The sequence below is a fragment of the Dryas octopetala genome, chromosome 7 (assembly GCF_963921425.1).
Source record: "Dryas octopetala chromosome 7, drDryOcto1.1, whole genome shotgun sequence".
In the NCBI taxonomy this organism is placed as follows: domain Eukaryota; kingdom Viridiplantae; phylum Streptophyta; class Magnoliopsida; order Rosales; family Rosaceae; genus Dryas; species Dryas octopetala.
In genome coordinates this window covers 4,129,054-4,151,466 of record NC_141372.1, presented here as the reverse complement: position 1 = coordinate 4,151,466, position 22,413 = coordinate 4,129,054, and the positions used below count along the sequence as shown (strand labels likewise).

At 38.1% G+C, this 22,413-nt stretch overlaps 5 protein-coding genes and 1 pseudogene across 7 annotated transcripts; 2 read left to right on the top strand and 4 right to left on the bottom strand.

Moving 5' to 3' along the window:
• Positions 1-956: 956 nt before the first annotated feature.
• LOC147278690 (3-oxo-Delta(4,5)-steroid 5-beta-reductase-like) lies at positions 957-2,277 on the bottom strand. Its single transcript, XM_086249551.1, has 2 exons — positions 2,239-2,277; positions 957-2,106 (listed from the first exon to the last, which is right to left on the bottom strand). The coding sequence occupies exons 1-2, from the start codon at positions 2,275-2,277 to the stop codon at positions 964-966; spliced, it is 1,182 nt and encodes a 393-aa protein (XP_086105677.1). The 3' UTR covers positions 957-963.
• A 1,576-nt stretch (positions 2,278-3,853) lies between these two features.
• LOC147278689 (3-oxo-Delta(4,5)-steroid 5-beta-reductase-like) lies at positions 3,854-5,625 on the bottom strand. Its single transcript, XM_086249549.1, has 2 exons — positions 5,393-5,625; positions 3,854-5,295 (listed from the first exon to the last, which is right to left on the bottom strand). The coding sequence occupies exons 1-2, from the start codon at positions 5,429-5,431 to the stop codon at positions 4,159-4,161; spliced, it is 1,176 nt and encodes a 391-aa protein (XP_086105675.1). The 5' UTR covers positions 5,432-5,625; the 3' UTR covers positions 3,854-4,158.
• A 1,302-nt stretch (positions 5,626-6,927) lies between these two features.
• LOC147278688 (protein TRIGALACTOSYLDIACYLGLYCEROL 5, chloroplastic-like) lies at positions 6,928-9,127 on the top strand. Of its 2 annotated transcripts, none has more exons than XM_086251986.1 (5): positions 6,928-6,995; positions 7,101-7,172; positions 7,253-7,297; positions 8,664-8,696; positions 8,815-9,127. In XM_086251986.1, exons 2-5 carry the CDS (start codon positions 7,133-7,135, stop codon positions 8,967-8,969), a joined length of 273 nt encoding a protein of 90 aa, XP_086108112.1. In that variant the 5' UTR covers positions 6,928-6,995; positions 7,101-7,132; the 3' UTR covers positions 8,970-9,127. The 2 variants fall into 2 exon arrangements, with proteins under 2 accessions (XP_086108112.1, XP_086108113.1); XM_086251987.1 differs by having other exon boundaries at positions 6,941-6,995; positions 7,131-7,172.
• Positions 9,128-9,774: 647 nt separating this feature from the next.
• LOC147278687 (Syntaxin/t-SNARE family protein) lies at positions 9,775-12,432 on the bottom strand. 2 transcript variants are annotated; one of them, XM_086251984.1, is made up of 5 exons: positions 12,101-12,432; positions 11,558-11,672; positions 10,751-11,389; positions 10,472-10,655; positions 9,775-10,242 (listed from the first exon to the last, which is right to left on the bottom strand). In XM_086251984.1, exons 1-5 carry the CDS (start codon positions 12,175-12,177, stop codon positions 10,217-10,219), a joined length of 1,041 nt encoding a protein of 346 aa, XP_086108110.1. In that variant the 5' UTR covers positions 12,178-12,432; the 3' UTR covers positions 9,775-10,216. The 2 variants fall into 2 exon arrangements, with proteins under 2 accessions (XP_086108110.1, XP_086108111.1); XM_086251985.1 differs by lacking the exon at positions 12,101-12,432 and having other exon boundaries at positions 10,751-11,385.
• Positions 12,433-13,967: 1,535 nt separating this feature from the next.
• On the top strand, positions 13,968-15,352 carry LOC147278686 (ankyrin repeat family protein). Its single transcript, XM_086251578.1, has 3 exons — positions 13,968-14,322; positions 14,409-14,810; positions 14,924-15,352. The coding sequence occupies exons 1-3, from the start codon at positions 14,049-14,051 to the stop codon at positions 15,235-15,237; spliced, it is 990 nt and encodes a 329-aa protein (XP_086107704.1). The 5' UTR covers positions 13,968-14,048; the 3' UTR covers positions 15,238-15,352.
• Positions 15,353-16,956: 1,604 nt separating this feature from the next.
• LOC147278685 (subtilisin-like protease SBT1.7 pseudogene) lies at positions 16,957-18,876 on the bottom strand (annotated as a pseudogene).
• Between the last annotated feature and the right edge of the window lie 3,537 nt (positions 18,877-22,413).

Genomic DNA, 22,413 nt, shown 5'->3' with positions numbered 1-22,413 from the left:
ACAAGTTTTCAATTTTGGTGCTTAAATATTATGATAATAATATGAAAAATATAATTGTATCCACTTTCATAACATTTTTAGCTTTAGTGGATACAAAACACTTATCTATCCACTTAAATTTTATAAGCTTTAACCACATTTTATAAGCTTTCCACACCCGCAGCACCGCGGGCACGATTACTAGTTCAATTGGAAGATTTGGATTTGAAGAATCGAAATCCTCTCAATAAAATCCCTAAATGCAAAAGGGCCCTTAAATGTTGGGCCTAGACTTCGGCCCCTTGGTGCTTTTGTTTTGGACGTACAATATGAATAGGAGCATGGTTTTTTGGGGTTCAGGAATTCCTACTAGTCTTTTGTTTCATGGATTGAGAAGACGAAAGCTTACAAGATTGTGCCATGAGCTGTATGATGAACTTGTAAGTTTAGCTCAAATTATAGAAAAAAAAAAAAAATGCTTTTGACGTGTAGTACAAATAATTACAAGAGAGAAATCATTAGGATTTGAATTTGGGTTTGAGTTTATATATGCAAATGTATTTATATCCAAAGAGTGTTATGAATCTATTTCATTTTTATCTCTTATTCTTGAAAAATAATTAATAATAAAGTCAAGTATATAAACAAACATATGATCTTTATCTAAATTATTATGTATAACTGCAATATCATTACATTATATAACTAGTGGATTGGTAAACCATATAACCTTCGTATAAGTATACAAAATGACTTTTTTACAACAAAAAAGGAAAAAATGATAAAAATAAACCAAATAGCCAAAGCTCTGATCATACTAGTCAAAAGATGAGATGAAATAGAAGTCTTATTATCTGCTGCAATATATGATCTGTTATTATATGGTTGCGGACAATGCATGGAACCCATGCTCCCGCTTTGCTAGAAGATAATAACTACTAATTAACTTAAAAATGGATTTAACCAGCTCAAATTTGAGCCAACTCAAGGCACAATCTTGAAATGTTTTGTTTTCTGAATCCAAGAGAGAAAGGAATTCTTGGAGTTTCTGAACCCTAAAAACCCATGCTCCTTACTCTTGTTCATACTCGTCAAATGACCTTCTATTCCAGCGAATCCAAGATCCACAATCCCCCACATCCCCACTTCCTCCAACTTTGTAGGCTGCAGCTGATTCGCCCTCACTATCTCTTCCCACACATCACTTTTGTCCTTCATAAACTCCGCCAATCTCAACTTCTCACCCTCCTCCTCATCAAACGCATACTCCTCAATCCCAAACTGCTCCGCCAACACCTTCCAAAAATGCTTCCACTTAAACACATCCCCATTGTTGATATTAAACGCTTCGTTTTTGGCATTCGGATCCACCGCCGCCCATATTTGCTGCTCCGCTATCAGATCCGCATCTGAAGCGTCCCAGTAACAATTCCAAGCCGCTTTGCTTCCAGGAAATTTCAAGGGCACCCCTTGGTGCTTGCATATAGCCGCGTACACACACAGCATGCCAATGAGGTTCGCCAAGCTATAAGGCGAAAACCCGAGAATAATGTGGGGCCGGTGAACCGACCAAGTGATCAACCCCTCTTTCCTCTTCACCTCTTCAACCAACACATCTTCGAGGGCGTAATAGAAATTCGAGACGTCCAATCGGGGCATATCCTCCGTAAAAGGTGGGTCGTGGAGCTCCATCTTTACGAACGCCTCATGAGGTCCGAGATAGTGCTTGGTCCCAGTCTGTAGGCACACGTGGCGGAGGTTAGGCGCGTTTGGGATGACGGAGCTCAAAACGTTGCGCAGCATAGCGGCATTGGCCTCGCAATTCTCGGCCTCGGTGGGTCGGTAGGTCCAGGTGACGTAGAAGATGTGGGTGACGTCGGTCAATGGAGAGAGCTTGGTTCTGGCGTCGTCGGGGTCGGAGATATCGCACTGGATGTAGTCCATTGGGTGGTCAGAGTTCCAGTTTGGACGGGGACGGCGTGCGACGCCATAGACCTTCCATGGACCGCCGGGTGTGTCTGAGCGTGGGAGGATTTCGGCTAAGCTGTTGCCCACTATTCCCGTCGCGCCGATAACCAGTCCTACGCTCTGGGGACTTCTTGCTGCTTCTTCTTCTTCTGATTTTTTCTGCAAAATTATTCATCTTTAATTAAAATGTTAATTGGGAAAGAAAGACAAAAGGTACGTACAGATCACTAATAAATGAGTGTGCATAAAATTTTTGAGTAAAATCATGCATAGAGTTGTTGTGATTGTTGCCTTGGCAGTGTCGATAGCTCCAGCCCACCACCAGCTCATGGTTTTGATGTTGGATTTAATTTCAAATCACCTACACTCAAACACTCAAGAACAACAATAATAGATTGAACAAGAGTTGCAGGAAAGAGAAAAAAAATAGACAGTTTCTTGGGGCTAGCTGTAACCACTAACCACACAAGATATTGTTGAAATATTAACCACACACAAAGCTTAATATAGGGGTATATTCGACTGAGATTTTAATGAATTTTAAATGAGTTATAGAATCTTTGAGATTTCATGGATTTTATGAATTCTTATTGATTTTATGAAATCTATAAAAATCTATGAGCGAAATGTTAGAATTTTTATGGCCTTTTTGTTTTTCTATTAAAATCCACAAAAATCCACTATTTAATGAAATTCTTTAAATCAATGAATTTTTTAATACATCTAGATTTTTATCTTTAAAATTCTGAATTGAATACATCTGAATTTTTATGAAATTTTTAAAATTCTAAATTGAATACACATAAATTTTTATGAATTTTCAATTTCCATTAAAATCCATTAACTTGGACTACCTAACCTAGGCCGAGGAGGATAGGGAAGAATATGGATTTACTTTTATTTTTGGGTTAATTAAAGATACCATCCAAAACTATGTTCTATTTGACACTTAATTTGGCCCCCAAACTAAATTTTTTTGATATTTTACCTTCAAATCCGGCCAATTTCATTAAACACTTTACCCCATGTTAAAATCAATCTCTTCATTAGTTTTGCACACATGAAGACACTTTCGTGTTAATCATGAATTCAAGCAAAAAAAGTAGAAGACAAAAGTATCCTTAATATATTTGCGCATCCTTAGTTCCTTACTGATCAGCTGAAATGTAGTCTCTTTGTGTTGCTGGGTTGTGCATGCGCTGCTTACTTCTGCTGGCTTTGTGTTGTTTATGCCGTTGACTTTTACTTTTGTTAGTCGATCGATGCTTTGTTACTTTCGCGGGCTTTTTCTTTTAAAACTTAAAAGTTGGGCCTGGCTTCGGCCTCTTTGTTCTCTTATTTTGGGCTTTTTCATGGCCTCACTGTTTTGGGCCCGGTTGGACCTTGTTGTGTTTGTGCCTTTAGCCTAGCCCATTGAATTTGTGTGGAATCTTGCGTTTTTGTTAATAAATTCTTCTAGTTTCTTGCCATGCTGGGAAAAAAGGATAAATGATGAAATAAAAGACTTGTTGGAAAGGACTTGTGGCTTTGTAAACTTGATTAGTTGATTGGTAGCTGGGCTTTCATATTAAAAAATAACAGTTATTACAAACAAGTGTTCTGTTGCCTACTCAACCAAAAGATGAGATGAACTAGAACTCTTATTTGCTCCAGCAATCTAAAATCCAAGTTCATTATATTGGATGCAGAGGATGGGACCCCATGTGTTTCTTTTTCCAATAAACTAGCAGGTTAACTTAATTAAAGATGGATTTTGACCAGCAAAAATGTTATAAGTGAATCAAATTTGAGCCAGTTCTACAATGTCAATCTCTAGCAATTTATATAATGTTATCTCTCACCAAAAGAGAGATAATAACTGTTGTCAATGCTGCTGCATAAATAGCACAAATGCAAAACTCAGAGATAATCAAGCTCAATATTTTGTGCACATTTCATTATTTCCTTGCACTTTTACATTTCTCACACTTAGAACATTAGGATCCCAAATATCTGGTATATACGTCTGGCATATTGATGAAGTATCCCTTATATTCATGTAGCACAAGAACTAGAAAACCACAACAAACATTCCCCATTTGGCAACACCATGACCAAACTTGGAACAACAATAATCCAAGACAACTTAAGGCACAATCTTGTAGGCTTTGACGAGAAGCATTCTCCAGTGCCAACACCATCATCAAACTGATGAGAACATGGAGTGTCAAGTCAAGGCACAATCTTGTAAGTTTTGATTTTATCAATCCAAGTAACCAAGGAATTCCTGGAGTTTCTGAACCCCACAAACCCATGCTCCTTACTTTTGTTCATACTAGACAACAAAGCCTCCCCACCCAACACAAGATCCACAAACCACCACACTCCCACCTCCTCCAACTTTGTCACCTGCAGCTGATTCTGCCTCACAATCTCGTCCCACACACCGTCTTTGCCCTTCATAATCTCCACCAACCCCAACTTCTCACCCTCCTTCTCATCAAACCCATAATCCTCAATGTCAAATTGATCAGCCAACACCTTCCAAAAATGCTTCCATTTAAAGACATCCCCATTGTTGATGTTAAACGCTTCGTTTTTGGCATACGGGTCCACCGCCGCCCATATGTGCTGCTCCGCTATCAGATCCGCATCGGAAGCCACCGAGTAACACTCCCAAGCCGCTTTGCTTCCGGGAAATCTCAACCGCACCCCCTCGTGCTTACATATAGCCGCGTACACACACAGCGTGCCAATAACATTCATCAAGCTATACGGCGAAAACCCGAATATCATATCGGGTCGGTGAATGGACCAAGTCAGGTCCTCTTTTTTCTCCACCTCTTCAAACAACAAGTCTTCCAGGGCGTAGTAGAAATTCGGGGCGTCCAATCGGGGCAGATCCTCCGTGAAAGGCGGGTCGTGGGGCTGGATCTTTCCGAACGACTCGAAGGGTCCGATGTAGTGTTTGCCTCCGGTCTGGAGGCAGATGTGGCGGAGATTGGGCGCGTTCGGGATGACGGAGCTCAAAACGTTGCGTAGCATGGCGGCGTTGGCCTCGCAATTCTCAGCCTCGGTGGATCGGTTGGTCCAGGTGACGTAGAAGATGTGGGTGACGTCGGTTAACGGCGATAGCTTGTCTCTGGCGTCGTCAGGATCGGAGATGTCGCACTGGACGTACTCGATGGGGTGGTCGACGTTCCAGTTCGGGCGGGGACGACGTGCGACTCCATAGACCTTCCATGGACCGCCGGGTGTGTCCGAGAGCGGGAGGATTTCGGCCAAGCTGTTGCCCACTATGCCCGTCACTCCGACCACGAGGCCTACGCTCTGGGGGGTTCGTGGTGCTTCGTCATCGTCTAACTTCTTCTGCAAATTTCATCGTTAAAATGTTAATTAGGAAGAAACCAAAAATAATTATGCATAGAAATTTTGAATGGAAAGATGGAGTGGTTGTGATTGTTGCCTTGGCAGCGCCGATAGCTCCAGCCCACCACCAGCTCATGGTTTTCGGTAGTCGGAGGAGAAAATCGAAGAAAGGAAAATATATAGTGGAGAGAGAGAGAGAGGCTGAGAATTGAGAGAAGGCCAGTAGATGAGAGATGAAATTAGAATCCAACTGTCGGTCTTTAAATTCTTATTAAGCGAATTCCTGATTATTGAATTTTCTTTTAGCTCTTCACTCTTCTGCTAATACTTAGCTTTACAAAATCCATGACCTTCTGGATTGAGACTACTCTGCCCACTGGCCGTTACGGGTAAAATCGTCTTTGCCGCGGGAATAAACAATTCTGTTATGTCATCACTGATGATCTGGTAGCCTTATCATCTTTGTCTCTTTTTGCCTCTTTGGTTAATTGTTAATTAAATAACACCTTAATGATGCTTTGGCCAATATGATTGTCATAATAAAAAAAGGAATTATAAGATATAGTTCTAGACTTCTAGTCCAACAAGGCAACGACTAGAGATTTTTTTTATCTTTGATTTTTTTATTAAGATAATTTTTTTAAATATTATTAAGATATTAAAAAATAAATGATATTTTCGGTCCAGATACTTGCATGAAATTTTTATTTTTGTCTTGTTCTTTTAATATTAAAAAATAAGATCTATTGATTTTAACTACTAAATTTCAATAACTTTTGGTACTAGTTGAAAAGTCAAACAAATTAATACATTAAAAGATATTAGAATTTACATATATTACATCACATGCCACTACAATAAAAAAAAAAAAAAAATATTACATCACAAATATTACATTAATTTATACTATATTGTATTAAAAAAAAATCAATCCAGTCATAACTTAACTGTGACTGTCTTGGTAAATTGAAAGAGACAACTCACACCACTATATTATATATTATTTTGAATAAAAGTATTGTTTTGACTTCTATTTATACTATATTGTAGTATAATTTCTCTATAAAAAAATTCAATTAAGTCACAACTTAACTGTGACTGTTTCACAACTTAGATGTGATTGTCGTTCAGTCACAACTAAATTTGAAGTTGTGAGTGTCGTACAGTCACAACTAAATGTGAAGTTGAGACTACATTAGCAAATTTCAAGATAATATAAAAGTCTCAAGGGCAATTTTGTCAAAACTTTATAAATTTTAACTAACACTCATCATATGTGAGCCAAATGATCAAAATGTCAAATAGAAAAGGCTCAAATCAAAGGGGCCAATATATTTGTGACTTAATCAAAAAAATTATATTTAAATTTGGTAGTTCAATTAAAAAATTATATGGTCTCATGCTATATCAAAAAATTATTGAGATTTAATATTTAACCCTAATTTTCTATAAAAAATATGATGGCCCGAGCCCTGCCATCATATATAATTACAAAGGTACGGCCTAGTTGGCTTGGTCCATTAGACAGTCTTGTTGAAAGAATGGCCACGGCCCATGGGCTACGGGTATTTCCGTAAATGCACCATTTAGTTGATAGTTCAGCTGTTTAATAAAGAACTGGGGAGCTTGGCCAAAAAAAAAAATAATAAAGAACTGGGGAGAGCTCACCGCAATCCATTCGAACCCCGTTGTTGTTAAAGGTATTTTCCGTTATCCGTGATTAATTATGAATTTGGTACACAAAAATTTCCCATCTATTTTATTATTATTCACTTAAATTCACACTGCATATGTAAATGTTGAAGGGTGGCATAATTGGCATTTGGCAATTGCAGCAATGGTGCTTACCAACTTCAATGGAGCTGGCGTCGGATTTGGTATGATTTCAAATAGCTTTTTGGGTTTTCATCTTTGTGTATTCTATGATCCCATTGACCAACTCAGTTTTTTTCTTTAGGATTCGGTGTTGGCTGCGGTTTTGGCGTTGGATGGGGGTTCGGAGGTTGGTTCCCTCTCCTCTATTATTTGATTGTTGATTTTTTTTACTTTCATCTCTTGTTGATTTCATGTTTTATTTGCTCATTATGCTTGAAACATGTTTAATTCTTAACAATTGGGTTGTTGCACAACTGGGCTTATCTGATCAGTAAGATTTTTTGCCTATGATTCAGTCCATTAAGGACTTATAATGGTCATGTAACTAAAATTTGGAGCAAATCACAGTTATTCACAAGAATTACAAACAGTTCAGTGTTCAATATTATTGCAGATTTTTTGTTTAATTAGGCATTTTTACAGTGTGACTCAGGAAGAGTAGTACAATGTTCTTCTCTATGGACTAGATTAATGAAGTTCAAGTTTTCAAGAGGGATCAGTCTCTCAGTTGAGATTCATAAATACAGCAGCTGATGGCCCATTGAGCTTCCTTCTTCATCATGTTTCTGAACTAATGATTGATTAGAACCTAAAGCATCTTTACTAGGAGGGTTTATTGGCAGGGTTTTGGTGTTCGACTTACACATGCTTTAGCAATTGAACACAAGGTATCCCCCCCTACCCCTACCAGTGCAAAAACCCCATGGTTTTTTTCCTATCTTGCTTGACCAGAAGTTAGATACCTTGTCAATCCTGTCATGTGTTTGGATCAAATATTTACTTTCTCATATTCCGTGGAAAGTATTGAACCGGTTGAAATTCTCAAAAGTTTGAGGCTACAAAGCCTACAATTAAGCTTCACATCAGATATGGGATTATTGTTCTTTATCATTTCTTGTCACTTGTCACCCTATTTTAACAGAGGAATATCAGACTAGCATTAAGGAGTTATTGGGGTTGTGCATATAAATGATTAGGGTAAATATGTATCAACTATAATGTAGAAGTTGATAAGACTGAGAAAAAGAAGACACTTGGCATGTACTGATGATATTGAGATTTGGCAAGAGACAGCAAACAACAACAGGAAGAATGGCATTAGGACAAGTTGAATCTAATATGTGTTGGTATGTTATATATGATTTGAAACAATAACTGCTACCAGTGCTGTATAAATAGCATAAATTTTGTAATTTTGTCTCTCTCAACACGCATAGATAAACATGCTCACTATTTTTCTGCACATTTCATACATTGCTCATATTTAGAACTTTAGAACCGTATGGAGCATGTTAAGTTTTGGGACTTCTGGAGGTGAATCTGAATTGCTTGTCTCACGCTTAAATTTGGACAAATAGTACTTTTATTATTCTTGGAGTTCATTGTGAAATTATTCTTGTTTACTTAAATGCCTTTGTTATTTGTCCCGATGTAGTGTTTATAACCTGCTTGTTTGCTAATATCCAATGTTTTATTTTTCTCTTTTTCTACAGGCTCACCTTTGAATATATTGGGTCTTGGTGTAGGTATAACCTTTCCCTTTTAGTCAAACCGGAATCTGTAATTTATATTTTCAGAATGCATCAGATCTATCTCAAGCACATTATGGTGTGTATGTCATTAACTTGCAATGTTGTTTTACAGGTGGAGGCTGTGGGGTTGGGCTAGGTCTTGGATGGGGCTTTGGCACTGCCTTTGGTAGTCAGTATCATTCATCTGGGGTCACATTTCATGGCATAGACTTGGGTAAAAAAGATCATGAACAGAAAAGCAGCCAGGACATTCGTGCTTCGCGATAGCTCAAGCATTGCTGTAACTGGATTCACAACCTCAGCCCAGTTAGTGTTGCCATGCAAGCCACTCTGAATTGGAAGACTATCAACTAGTATGTATTTAAAGCCATCTGGACTTCGTTTGTAAACGTAGAGAAAGGAAAAAGGTGGAGATTGTTTTGATACATTTGGAAATTGGAATCCAAAATAATTTAGAAGTTATGAGGATGCAAATGAAAATTAGAATTTGTCTCCGTCTTGAAAATAAACCGGAATGCCATTGTCTTTATTCCAACTGAATATAATAGGATAAAGATATGGGTAATTCTAAAAAAACAAAAAAAAATAAGGCCCCAATGTTCACTTTCTATACCCAACAATTTTTTTTCTCAAATATTTGCATTGGGGTACCCTTCCTCTCCCTCCTCTCTTTCTCGCTTTTGTTAGGCTGGTGAAGAGATCAATTAGAAATTTAGAATGCACTGCGATTGCCTTCCCTGTCTGTACAAGTGATTAAGTCAAATGGAAGCAACTTCCATAAAGCTGAAATAATATAAGCAGGGACGAGAGTTAAAACTCAACATCAGATATACCTCCATTTCAGACCACAAATTGCCAATAAGATTTTTCCACAAGCCCATATATATTTTAAAAGCCATTCACAGAAAGCTACTTCAACTTCTCTGGGTTTGTGTCTTCCCTCGATCAAAATTTGAAATAAAACTTTCTCAACCATAAAATACCACTATCAAATATCACATATATATGAGGGGAGAGAGAGAGAGAGTCAACAAGTCTTATTTTTTTTTTTAATGCCAATAACAAGTCTATATGAAGGCTAAGAAAATCTGAATGTTTATACACTACACAAACAGTACAAGTACAGAACAAGCAGCTACACGAGAGAAAAAAAAATTATATTACAAGATCCAGTATAGCACAGAGCAAAGATTTAGCTTACAACCCTGGCCCAACTTTCTCTGATATTGATTGAACTATAATACAACAGAATTTACCCTCCACAAAAAATGTCAAAACTGAAAAAGGATATAGGAAAACAACAAAACAACAGAGGGAACTTTTGAAGGCTCTAGGTTGTGTTCACCGCCTGGCACTTCAAATGTGTTAACAAAGTACAGTGTTCAAGAGAACATAATATTTCCTACCTCTATCTCCATCAGTTGACAGCATAAATATTGATGTTTTCAATGAACCGAGACCACTTTCTCCTCATCCTTCCATGAACTACCAAAAACTGAGGGCAGGGTCACAGTTCAGATAGCACAGAATGCGATTAAAACTGCAAAGAGAGCCAATTATCACAAAAATAAGAAACTCATGAATACAAAGGCATCCCTGAAAGTAAATGGCAGAAAAACCCAGGGGAGGAAGGGGGGAAGATGAATTAGCTGGATAAGCAACATATCTAAGCTGCCCAGACTACATTCATCTTTAAGAGCAAGACTGACTTTTCAAAGTATTGTATCTCAAAGTGCAGGCAAGATGTGACAGGGCTCAGTGAAGCTTACCAATCAAGCAAAGGAGAAGAGCAATCAGAAAAGCTACTTGAGGAGGCCAACTATACTGCATATAGTACTGAGACCTTTGAAGTTGTCTCTGAATAGCTCCATACCACCCATGTAATTGTTTATCATAACAATCATCGCAACTATCCAAACAACTCTTACTTTTTTCATAGCACGCATTGATGCCCTTAATGGAAAACAATAATTTCAATCATTAGCAACACAAAACAGGGAGTGGAAAGTTCCAGTAGTAAATTAATCATAAGACTAAAGCATACATACCCTAGTCAACTGAGAAGTTGGTAATAATGCAGCATCAGCATCTTCATGACGGTCCACTGCCTTCAACTTCCTAAATCCATTCTTTGACCACTTCAAATTTGATGCGGATTCCATAGAACCAAGAAACCCAGATAAACTGGGTATCTTTCGTACAGGTTGCTGAACCATCATACTAGAAGAACTTGGTAAGTAACCATCGTCAAAAACCGCAATTTTCCAGGAACCAATGTCAGCACTAGCACTAGCTGTCCTCCTATGTCCATGTGGCTTCTCCTCCCTAGTTTCCCGGGAACCCCACTCAGCTGAACCACATGAGTTCTTTGAACAATCTGGTGCTGATTCTATACCTGTCACTTGTTGGTTTTCACTATCCCTGGGATTACTCTTAGAACTAACTTTCCGTTCAGATGCTGATGGTCCTGAAAGAAAACATGCTAGTTCATTGCACTCTCCTTCATCCAAACGCACCCAAGGAGGCAGAGAAGCCTTGCCCTCAGAAAGAGCAGATTCCTGTAATGAAATCTCAACTTTAGAAACCTGGTCCTCGATGGCATTGATAAATTCAAGGTGCCTGTCTCTGGCATCTTCACATGAGCTTCCAGCATAACTTGACCTGACTGCTCGTGCAAACTCCTCTAACTGCATGGCCCACACAAAATTCAATAAATTACTCACTACACTGATATTGGCATAATACCAATTAATAAAGTTCGCTCTGCGTTCATGGCCACATCCATAGCAGAGAGAGAGAGAGAGAGAGAGAGAGAGAGAGAGAGAGAGAGAGAGAGAGAGAGAGAGAGAGAACACCTGCCATTTGGTAGTTCCAAGGGTTGTACGGAGATCCCTGCCGAGTTCATCGGGATCCCACGTACTGGAAGTATCTTTCTTGGCATGAATCCATGTTCTATACGTAGATTCCATCCTTCAGAACCATACAAACATAAAAACTAACGAATTAATGACAATCAAAGCCAAACGAAATATCATTCTCAGCTGTCAATGCACATTGCATCGCAGACCAAAAAAACCCCTAATTCTGTTTTTACTGGCAAACACATTGCAGATAAAACCAATAACTCAACGAGCACTTAAAACAAATTGCAGATGTTGAGAAAACGTAGGTAAAACAATAGAATATTAACCTGTAAATCATGAATTTTCAATTAATTAAGGCCCAAAAAAAAAAATCTGCTGAACGTTGCATAAGCTGGTATTTGATTCAAATTAGCTTGAAGCGACCGAATATATGTAATTCAAAGTTGCAATAAAAAAATTGAAAAGAAATTTCAAAGCCAAATGGAAATATTTAAGATTGGAGCCCAAAAGAAAACACAAATTAAGAAATGCTACCTGTCCGCGGATTCTTGAACTTCCTCCGCAGCCGAGAAAAATGGATCCTTCTCCCACCGATCAAAACTCGATGCCATTTATGAATCAAATATACCAACAACTTAACAATTTTCTAATTAAGAAGAAAACGAAACCCTAGCTGAAAAAATCTGCAATTCGATTTCGAAATGAATTTGAAACAATAAAATTGACCGTACAAGCAGAATCACAAATGTGAAACAGGCAATGAGATAATTTAAGAAATGAGAGGAAGATGAGAGATTTCGTTGATTCGACGAGGCAGGAGAAAGCAGGTGATGCCAAAAATGTCAAAAACTTTTTTTTTCTTTTTTTCTCTTTTGTGTTAATTTAAGAGAGTTTCTAGACCTCGGCCAAAAAAAAAAAAAGAAGAGAGTTTCTAGAAATCCAGAGACGATGTCGTTTCGCCGTCAATGGGGCAGATATTATATAGGAGATGGAGATGGTGATGGTGATGCCCCTCCCTCCGCGTCAATAAATTGTGGTCCATTGACTGCTGGATTAACATGGCGATTGGCATTATGGACAACTCTTTCGAAGCTTAAACAAGTGCCGCCAATCTAGTTTTCTTGACTTCTTTGGGACTTGTTGTTTGCTTATGTTTTTCTTCGTCAATAAAACTTGCTTACAATGTACACCTGATTTACAGTTGGCTAGTTGGATTGGCTCTGTTCCATTATAGCTAAGCAGCCATTATTAAAGATTTTAATTATCAAATCTAAGATTCACAATATCTTGTTTAACAATAACTAATAAAAAACCCATAACTTGCCTAATTTTGATAAGAAAACAAATAGAATATGCTGATAAGAAAAGAATATCAATAGGATAATTATAAGGGTTTGTTTTTTTAAGTATAAAAAAAAAACAAAAAAACAAAAAAAAACAATTTTAGTCCCTATATTTTATCCCAAAAACAAATTTGGTCACCATGATTTTAAAATTTCAAATTTGGTCCATGTGTTTTATGTTATTTGCAATATGAGGACAATTTTAACAAATTCAAAATTTCAATTTTTGTTTAAAAATTAAATTGAAGGTTGCATATAAGATTTTTTTGTCATTATTTAGTAAAACTTGTGAGTCTAAATAAGTTATTAGTTTTAATTTGAGAAAAATTTAAAATTGATTATAAAATGTCCTAAAACTGTAAACAATATAAAAAATAAGAATCAATTATGAAATTTTAAAACCACAAAAACCAAACACGTTTTAAAAGTAAAACACAAGGACCAAAATTGTTTTTTCCCTAATAATAAACCGATCAACTTTTAAGTTTCGAATACACTTAGAATTGATTTTTTGGTAAAAGGGAATGTAAGATTCTCATTTCCCCATTTGGTGATGTTGGGAAAGTAAATCAATAATTTCCTTGTTTGGTTTGTGCAAAAATAAGAAATAAAATTGGTCTAGTTTTTCAATTATACCCTTATTTATTAAACAAAAACAATATATTTTTTAATTAATTTAATAAAATATTAGAATTAGTTTCATCTACAAAATAAGTAATAAATGTTTTTCTAAAATGAGAGAAAATAAAACTCAAGCTCCAGTAAAGGTTTCATTTTTCCCTCGATAAGGGAAATCATTTCTCTTAGACTAGAAAATGATTTCTCTTCTATATACTTATCAACCATGAAAATGAAATTGATTTTTCATTAAAATCTCTAAAACTTGAACCAAATGGACCCAATGTAACACTTCAGACTATGAATCATAAATTACTTAAAACAATCTAAGTACGAGCTAATGCTGTTCGTTAGTTATAATGTGGATCCAATCATTATAAAGAAGTGTGCAATGGGTGTTTTTGATCTTTATCCCTAATTAAAATATAGTTGGCGTAATTTTAGAAACCTCAGGGAGGTAAATCCAATTTATCCTTTATTGATAAACCTTTGACCAGGGTTTGGCAGACACTACGACAGACATGGAGGGAGGCGAGCAACTATGCGAGGCGGCGAGGAACGGCGACACCGAAAAGGTGAAGACTTTGATAGAGTCCGGAGCTGATGTGTCGTACTTCGACGGCGACGGCCTCAGTCCGCTGTTGCACGCGGCCAAGTTGGGCCACGCCGACGCCGTGAAGAGCCTTCTGGAAGCTGGTGCGCCCTGGAACGCCCTCTCTCCCTCCAACCTCTCCGCCGGCGATTTGGCCATGGAGGCGGGTCACGAGGACGCCTATGAAATCCTCCTCAATGCCGGTTCGTGTTTGAAATTTTTACCTTTTGTTATTTTTACATTGAAAGTTATAGAAAAGTAGTCTAATTTGGGTTTGTATGTTGAACAGGGATTCAAGCTGAGTTGGTACTGGGAACGATTGCAAGGAAAGAGAATAAGAATGGGGATGGTAATGGTAATGGGGATTACTTGGAAGACAGAGTGAGCTTCAGTGAGGACAAGTTGATGGACTCTGAAAGTAAGGCTGTGATGATGGCTTGGGAGAAGCCATTGATGGAGGCACATGCGAAAGCTGTTTGCTCAGGAGGTGGTCATGTATTGAACATTGGGTTTGGAATGGGTCTTGTTGATACAGCTATTCAACAATACTCCCCTGCTTCGCATACTATCATTGAGGCTCACCCAGAGGTTTATGAGCGTATGCTTAAAACTGGGTGGGGTCAGAAGGATAATGTGAACATCATATTCGGCCGCTGGCAGGATGTTGTTTCTCAACTTCAATCTTATGATGGTATGTGTTTGTGGAAATAGCTGTGTAAAGCTTCAATTTTATGAGTATGGAAATGTTTATTCTCAATTCCAATAGGACAGGTTTTGAAGTGTTGGGTTCATTTGTTTGTTCAGGGATTTTCTTTGACACCTATGGAGAGTACTATGAAGACCTGAGGGAGTTCCACCAACATCTTCCTGTGTTGTTGAAGCCCGGGGGAATCTACTCATTCTTCAATGGCCTTTGTGGAGGTAATGCATTCTTCCATGTTGTTTACTGTCACTTGGTTCAGCTAGAGCTCCAGAATTTGGGTTACTCCACACAGTTCATTCCCTTGCCTGTTAAGGATTGTTTAGGAGAAAAAGTTTGGGAAGGTGTCAAACAAAAGTATTGGCAGCTCGATACATATTACCTCCCTGTTTGTCAGTCCATGGAGGATTCGGAATGATGCTCGGATTTTTATATTCATTTTTTAGCTTTTTCTTGTTGTAACTTCAAAGTATTTCATTTTGATTGATTTCTTGATGTTGGCATTGTAGACTGCTATACGACTTTATACAATGTTATTGCAAATCTCTCTCTCTCTCTCTCTCTCTCTCTCTCTCTCTCTCTCTCTCTCTCTCTCTCTCTCTCTCTCTCTCTCTCTCTCTCTCTCTCTCTCTCTCTCTCTCTCTCTCTCTCTCTCTAATGCTAAATGTATGTCATTATAGCTTGTTCTCATAAATCTTGTTCTCAGTGGAACCTGAAATTATTGGCCTAGTGTTTGCAGCTTGTAAGGAATGTGTTAAAGACCATTAGCAGTAAAATATGAGTTTCTTGTCTATGTTCTGGGTAACCATGCGGCTTGTAGAAGCTGCTGTCCACCTGTGGAGATTGGATTGGGAAACAGTCTCCAGATCAACAAGGTTTTCCGTTTCTAAGATTAAAAGGCTTTGTTTGAGAGTGTAGCCTTGAGGTTAGGAACTATTGACTAGTAAGGAATGTCCATAAACATTTGACAGAGTTATCTCCTGCAAAGCTACTGTTTATCATGTTCAGGGGACACACCAGATAATTATATTTTGAAAAGTGTATAGAAATCTTCTCTTTCAACTGAATAATATATGGGAATAATGACATGTAATTGCTATTAAAGAAACCACAGCCACTGCCCAGTCCTGGGAACCAATTCAGGTTCACCTACTAATTTAGTCTAATTCTTATTTGGGATCCATTTTTATGTGATGTCGCTTTTGTGAGGATTGAAGGTGTGGTAAGAATGTCTGACAAGTCTGTTTTATCTCTGTCTATGGTGAGTGTAATTGTTTGTTACCTTATATTAGTTTTGAGTAATTCTGTTCCGACTCCCCCAAACCTCTTTTTTGACCTCATATTTTAAATTTTACATAAATAAAACACTTTAAAAAAATAATAAAAAGAAAAAACCCAACCAGCCACCCCAACTCAAGCCTACTGTCTGCGGCCCCTTCCACCGCCGGTGGTCAATGTGGGGTGGGGTAGCTGGTTGGGTTTTTGGTTTTTTTTTTTTTTTTTGACTTTCATTAAGGGTACAATTGAAAAGTGAGGGGAAAAATAAATAGGGGGTCAAGAAAGTAGTTTAGGGTAGTCAAAATAGAACCACTATTTAGTTTTTCTATTTGTTGGTGTTAAGAAAATGCCTCAGCAAATTTGGTGTATATGAAAGAGATAGCTCCATTATAGGGAAATTTAATGTATCTAAATTGTTACCATGGTTCATCAAATGATGCCAAATTGTAGTAGTACTTGATGGAAAATTAGTAAATTGAGTCATGACTTTCATAGATGTGATGATCAAGATTGGTTTTCCCTAGTTGTGCGTAACTGTAGTTTGCCAAGTTGCCAACTAGGTGCTTGATGGAAGTACGCAAAAAGGATGGACGTGGTTGCTTGGACATTGATCAACGGGTATGTTAAAGGTGGTCATGCTGTGGCAGCAATAAAGTGTTTTGTGGAGATGAGATTGATGGGAGACAACTAAAACAGAAAGTGATATGCATAACAAAATTCTCTACTTGTTTTTCTAGAAAAACAAAGTTGATTTGTTATGGGAGACAACTACAACAAAAATAAAAGAGAAACAAATAACAATCAGCACCAGCATCTAAGGATGAGAAGGGACCAGCTTCACTCTTGATCTGGAGATAGATCAGTTCATCCAGAGGAAGGCAATAGGACTACCTACTATGTGCTTTCCATCGGACCATTCCAAGCGAGCAAATCTGGTTGTATGATATGGCAAAACACTGGCCACAAAAGTCACAGTATAAGTCTTCTTCTCATATGCTTTACTGAAACTCAGTGATTTTGGTTCGACCAAGATCTTCACTGATGGTGTCTGTGTAGTCACTGAGATATTGTATGTTGCTGGGGTACCCACATTGGTCAGAGTTCTTGTGTATTTTATAGTGGTTGAAGTGGACCATATGGCAGCAGAAAAAGATGGGTAATTCAAATCTTCAACCCTGTAATTCTTTTCGCAGGTGAAGTTTATGTGAGTGGTTTTCTTGATATCTTCTGGTGGATAATTCATGGCACAGAGGAAGCCTAGGTAGTCCTCAACAGCAAGATCATAAACAAGGCCAGGGTCAAGGGCTGCCACTGGGTCCACATGCCCAGCGCCATAATCGTATGGTGTCGCAGGCTTTCCAGTAGCAACATCTTTGATTGGTTTTCCCTTTTTGTATGTCGCATAAGATGTGGTCATGAGGGCAGACTTAATGGCTGCAGGGCTCCATTTTGGGTGAGCCGCCTTGAGAAGGGCGGCGAGTCCACTCACATGGGGACAGGACATGGATGTGCCCGAAAGGATGTTGAAGCTGACCCGCCTTGTGTCTTCATCTAGTCCACTTGGTCCAACTGCACCAGTCCACCCAGCGAGGATATTCACTCCTGGTGCTATTAGGTCTGGTTTGAGTATATCAGTAACTACTGGATTTGGTCCTCTAGAGCTGAGTGCAGCCACCAGTGGTGAGGGTTGGACACCCAACTCTGTCTTTCCAAAACCAAATGTGGCTTTCGGGTTAGCATGTGAGGCAATGTATCGCTTAATTGCATCACCGGCTTTCTGGCCAACCACTGCTGTAGGCAAGAGGTATGAGTCGGCCACAAGTTCTTCTCCAGAAGTTTTAGTGTTTGCCAAAATCATCCCTACACCACCAGCCTTTTTGACCGCCACACCCTTTTGGACCTTTGCAGTCCCTCCTTGATCACACACCACAATTTTCCCAGCAACCTTTGCAGGAATCAAACTGTCAGGAGTACATGGATCATCACTTGTGGAGTTGGTTGCATTGCCAGCATAAACAAGCGGAAGTAATCCACTAGATAATGGTTTTCCCCTGTAGACTGAAATGCCTCTGTATTTTTGTCCATCTCCCAGGCTAACATAAGCCGGGAAATCCCGGTCTAATGTTCCAGCACCCACGGTGGTTATCCAAGGTGCATTATTGGTCGTGCTGCCCCATTCTGGTCCACCATTTCCGGCTGAACATGACACGAAGATTCCCTTGGCAACAGCAGAGAAAGCTCCGACAGCAATTAAGTCTTCGTACAAATCCTGGTACTGGGATCTCCCAATAGACAAAGACAAAATGTTGACTCCATCTTCAATAGCCTTTTCCATTGCTGCTAAAATATCAGAGCTGAAACACCCCTGGAGCCAGCACGCCTTATAGGTGGCTATGCGAGCTTGCGTGGCAATCCCCCGTGCTGTTCCTGAAGCATAACCAAAGAGGCTGGCTCCGGGAACTGGGGACCCGGCTGCAGTGGTCGAGGCATGAGTTCCATGGCCGTCATCATCTCTTGGTGATCTTGATTCTACTTTTTCATTCATGGGTCCAAGTGCTGCTTCGTACCCTTTTGAGAAAAACCTGGCACCAATGAGTTTTTCAATTGCAGCTTGATGAGTTGAAGTTCTTTCCCTCCTCGCATTTCCCTTTCCATCTTTTTGGCACTGGCCCAAGACCTTTGTCATTATAGCTTTTGATCTCAGGCCATACACGGTGTCTACTACTCCAATAACCACCTTACTATTTTTATTACCCAATGCAGGGAAGACGGCATCGGTTTTTCCCAATCCAAGGAACTCGGGGTCCGAGTTGTGTGAAGCTCATATCTCAACTCAGGAAGAACAGAGAGAATTCCTGATTGCTTTTCAAGCAGCTCAGCTTCCTCAGCAGTTAGCCTTGTTGAGTAGCCGTGAATTGCATTTTTGTAGGTGTAAAGCATGTCTGCTGAATTCGACACCGATTTCAAAGATGAGTGGTACCATTGGAAATGGTCATCCTCAAAACTTGCTTGCATTTTGGACTTGTCTATGCGAATGATGTAAGTCTTTTTCATTTGCTGTTGTCTTTCTTCTGCTACCACGCAGATTTGAGAGATAACCAGAAGCATGAGCATTAGTAGAAGCATGAAAATGGGTATCTTCATCTTTTCAGTGTTTGCAAGCTTGAGCTTCTAAGTTTCTGGACAATAGGGGAGTTCAGGGCAATCGTTATAATCTTTTTGTTTTGGAAATGCTGCGACAAAATGATTAAAATTCACATGGCATTGACTGACTCTTTTGGGACTTCGCTACTTAAGCATTCTCCACGTAAGTGCTGATTGTGAAAAATTATGTGATATTGGTACTTATCTATCTAAATATTTTCCACTTGAGCTTTTCTTTTCTTTTTTATTGTGCTCCTCATAGCAGCTTTTCTCTTTCTGGCATGCAGCAATGGAATTGAAATTCCCATGGCACTGAGAGACTCTTTTGGTACTTTGTTACTTAAATATTCTCTACTTGAGTGCTGACGGTGGAAAGTTTATATTATCCACTCGACAACGATTTCAAAGATGAGTCCTACCATTGAAAATGATCATCCTCAAAATTTGTGGCATTTTGGACTTGTCCATGTGAATGATGCAAGTCTTTTTCATTTTCTGTTGCCTCTCTTCTGCTACCATGCAGATTTGAGAGATAACCAGAAGCATGAGCGTTCGTAAGAGTATGAAAATGGGTATCTTCATCTTCTTACTGTTTGCAAGCCTGAACTTCTGAGCTTCAGGGCAATAGGGGAGTTTTTCTTTTACTACTTTATTTCTTAGTAATATATAATCTTTGTATTTGGGAAATGCAGCGACAACAATGGAATTCCAATTCACATGGACTAGAAGCTCTTTTGGTACTGCTTTGCTATTTAAATATTCTTCATGTGAGTGCTGATGGTGGAACACGTACTATATTATATGAACCTTTTGGTACTTCGTTATCTAAATATTCTCCACGTGAGTTTTTCTCTTCTCTTTTTTTAATGAGCTCTCCTCATAGCAGACTTGATTACTTTGCCAATCTGTTTTTTTCACAGTTTCCTATATGAACTTAAAAGAAAATGTTATGAAGCAGATATTGTGGATCAATAGCAAATGGGAAATGAATTTCATGCATGTAGTGTCGTATACTACTATATGTATTGTGAGTGTTTCTATTGTATTGCTTTTACAATCATTTTACCGTAAAAAAAAAAAAAATCAATATAGGATTTTTGGTTTTTAAGAAACAAGGAGAGCGCAAGTTGAACTATTTCTTTACTTTCTGCATCAATATATGAATTTGGGTTTTAATGGACTTGAGTAGTTAACATATCTTAGTTTATAGGTTGAATTTTGATTGAATCACTTGGTCTTTTCATTCATCTCTTTGTGTGAGTACGTTAAAAATGGTTCATTTTTTAATTGTCGTACAGGCCCATAAATCTTAGAGACGAGCATGGTTATATCTTATGTATTGTTTCATTAGCTTTATTCAAATGGCTCTGGAGGCTGACTTCTAGAAAGTTATGGTGGAAAGCCATGTTATGGATATTATACAACTGGTGGTAAAAGAGAATCAGGAATGCTTGGCCTCCAGGGGTAATTTGGTAGAGGATGTAAAGCTTTTGTTCAGGAACTTACAAGTGGTCAGCTTTCAGTATAGGCTGAGAGAAACAAAAGTTGTAGGAGATTTCTTGGCTAAGTATGAATTGTTTTTTGATGAAGTGACTTAAGATTGTTGGCTTAAGTTGTAGCAGATGATTATATTTTGAAAAGTATGTAGAAAACTAATCTTTCAACTTAATAAAATCTGGTGATATTGTACTGAAAAATGCAGGACATATGACATGTAATTTCTATTAAAGTAACCATAGCCACTGCCCAGTCTTAGGAACGTGAACGTCTAATTCAGTCTAATACTCTTTTGGGATTATGGTGAACGTGATTGTTTGTTCAATTCTTCTCTAGAGATTCCAAGTGCCATGCATTTGGCAGTGCAATTTGTTTTCTCTAAGTAATCTTTTTGTTTGGGAAATGCAGCGACAAAATAATTAAAATTCACATGGCATTCTTTTGGGACTTCGCTACTTAAGCATTCTCCAAGTAAGATGGTGAAAAATTATATGATATGAGCCTTTTGGTACTTTTCTATCTAAATGTTTTCCACGTGAATTTTCTTTTCTTTCTTTAATGTGCTCCTCATAGCAGCTTTGATTCTTACCCTCCCACTAAGTTATTGATATATATATATATATTTTTTGCTTTTATATTTCCCCGTAAACCAGAATCCTATATGTATTTAAAAGACAATGTTATGAAGCAGATATTGTGCATAAATAGCAAATTGGGGAACTGCACTTTCGTGTGGTAGTATAGTATATGTATTGTATGTAGTCTTTATATCATTACTATTGCAATGGAGGTGGGGTAAAGTGTTTTACAACTGGAGCTATCAGCTTGTGCATCAGTGTATATATATATATATATATATATATGAATATGGGTTTGAATGGACTTGAGTATTTAAATTATCTCAATTTTCAGGTTGAATTGCTTTGTCTTTTTATTTATGTTTAAAATGGTGCATTATTTTAATTTTAGCACAAGCCCATCCATAAATCTCAGAGATGACCATAACTGTATTGTTTCATTACGGTTATTCAATTGGTTCTTCTATAAAGTTATGGTGGAACGTAATGCTATGGATATTATACAGCTGCTGGTAGATAAGGATAAGGAATGCTTTGCTTACGACTTACAAGGATAATTTAGTAGAGGATGTAAAGCTTTTGTTCAGGACTCTACAAGTGGTCAGCTTTCGGCATAGGCTGTGAGAAACAAATGTTGTAGCACATTCCCTGGCAGTAGCATAGGCTTAAGATTGTTTGCATTAGCAGAATAATAGACAAGCTTCTGCCCATGTTGTTGGTACCACACACAGCATATAGAAGCTACTTTTTACCCTTCAAGATTAGATTGGGTACAGCCTCCATGTCAACAAGGTTTGCCATTTCTTGAGATTCAAATACCATTGTTGAGTTTAACCCAAAAGGGATTAGAAACTATTGATTAGCTGTCTAGTAAGGAATGAGCCCATAACATTTGACAGAGTAATCTCTTCCAAAGCTACTGTTTATCATGTTCAAGGGACACTGGATGATCCTATATTGAAAAATAGTAGAATTCTTCTCTTTCAACTTAAATATCTGGTGATGTTGTACTAAGAACTGCAGGGATATGGCCTGTAATTACTATTAAAGAAACCACAGCCATTGCCTAGTCCTGTGAACCTGAGTGTCTTTCTTCA

What these genes read in the sequence shown, in the direction of transcription:
- LOC147278690 (XM_086249551.1), bottom strand. Translation starts at nt 2,277, where the DNA reads ATGAGCTGGTGGTGGGCTGGAGCTATCGACACTGCCAAG. An exon ending in GAGCTATCGACACTGCCAAG is followed by an intron (nt 2,107 to 2,238) that starts GCAACAATCACA and finishes ATAATTTTGCAG; the next exon opens with AAAAAATCAGAAGAAGAAGA.
- LOC147278689 (XM_086249549.1), bottom strand. Translation starts at nt 5,431, where the DNA reads ATGAGCTGGTGGTGGGCTGGAGCTATCGGCGCTGCCAAG. An exon ending in GAGCTATCGGCGCTGCCAAG is followed by an intron (nt 5,296 to 5,392) that starts GCAACAATCACA and finishes TGAAATTTGCAG; the next exon opens with AAGAAGTTAGACGATGACGA.
- LOC147278688 (XM_086251986.1), top strand. Translation starts at nt 7,133, where the DNA reads ATGGTGCTTACCAACTTCAATGGAGCTGGCGTCGGATTTG. An exon ending in TGGAGCTGGCGTCGGATTTG is followed by an intron (nt 7,173 to 7,252) that starts GTATGATTTCAA and finishes TTTTTTCTTTAG; the next exon opens with GATTCGGTGTTGGCTGCGGT. An exon ending in TATATTGGGTCTTGGTGTAG is followed by an intron (nt 8,697 to 8,814) that starts GTATAACCTTTC and finishes GTTGTTTTACAG; the next exon opens with GTGGAGGCTGTGGGGTTGGG.
- LOC147278687 (XM_086251984.1), bottom strand. Translation starts at nt 12,177, where the DNA reads ATGGCATCGAGTTTTGATCGGTGGGAGAAGGATCCATTTTTCTCGGCT. An exon ending in TTGGAACTACCAAATGGCAG is followed by an intron (nt 11,390 to 11,557) that starts GTGTTCTCTCTC and finishes TGGGCCATGCAG; the next exon opens with TTAGAGGAGTTTGCACGAGC. An exon ending in TCTTCTCCTTTGCTTGATTG is followed by an intron (nt 10,243 to 10,471) that starts GTAAGCTTCACT and finishes CTCTCTTTGCAG; the next exon opens with TTTTAATCGCATTCTGTGCT.
- LOC147278686 (XM_086251578.1), top strand. Translation starts at nt 14,049, where the DNA reads ATGGAGGGAGGCGAGCAACTATGCGAGGCGGCGAGGAACGGCGACACC. An exon ending in TGAAATCCTCCTCAATGCCG is followed by an intron (nt 14,323 to 14,408) that starts GTTCGTGTTTGA and finishes TATGTTGAACAG; the next exon opens with GGATTCAAGCTGAGTTGGTA. An exon ending in TCAACTTCAATCTTATGATG is followed by an intron (nt 14,811 to 14,923) that starts GTATGTGTTTGT and finishes TTGTTTGTTCAG; the next exon opens with GGATTTTCTTTGACACCTAT.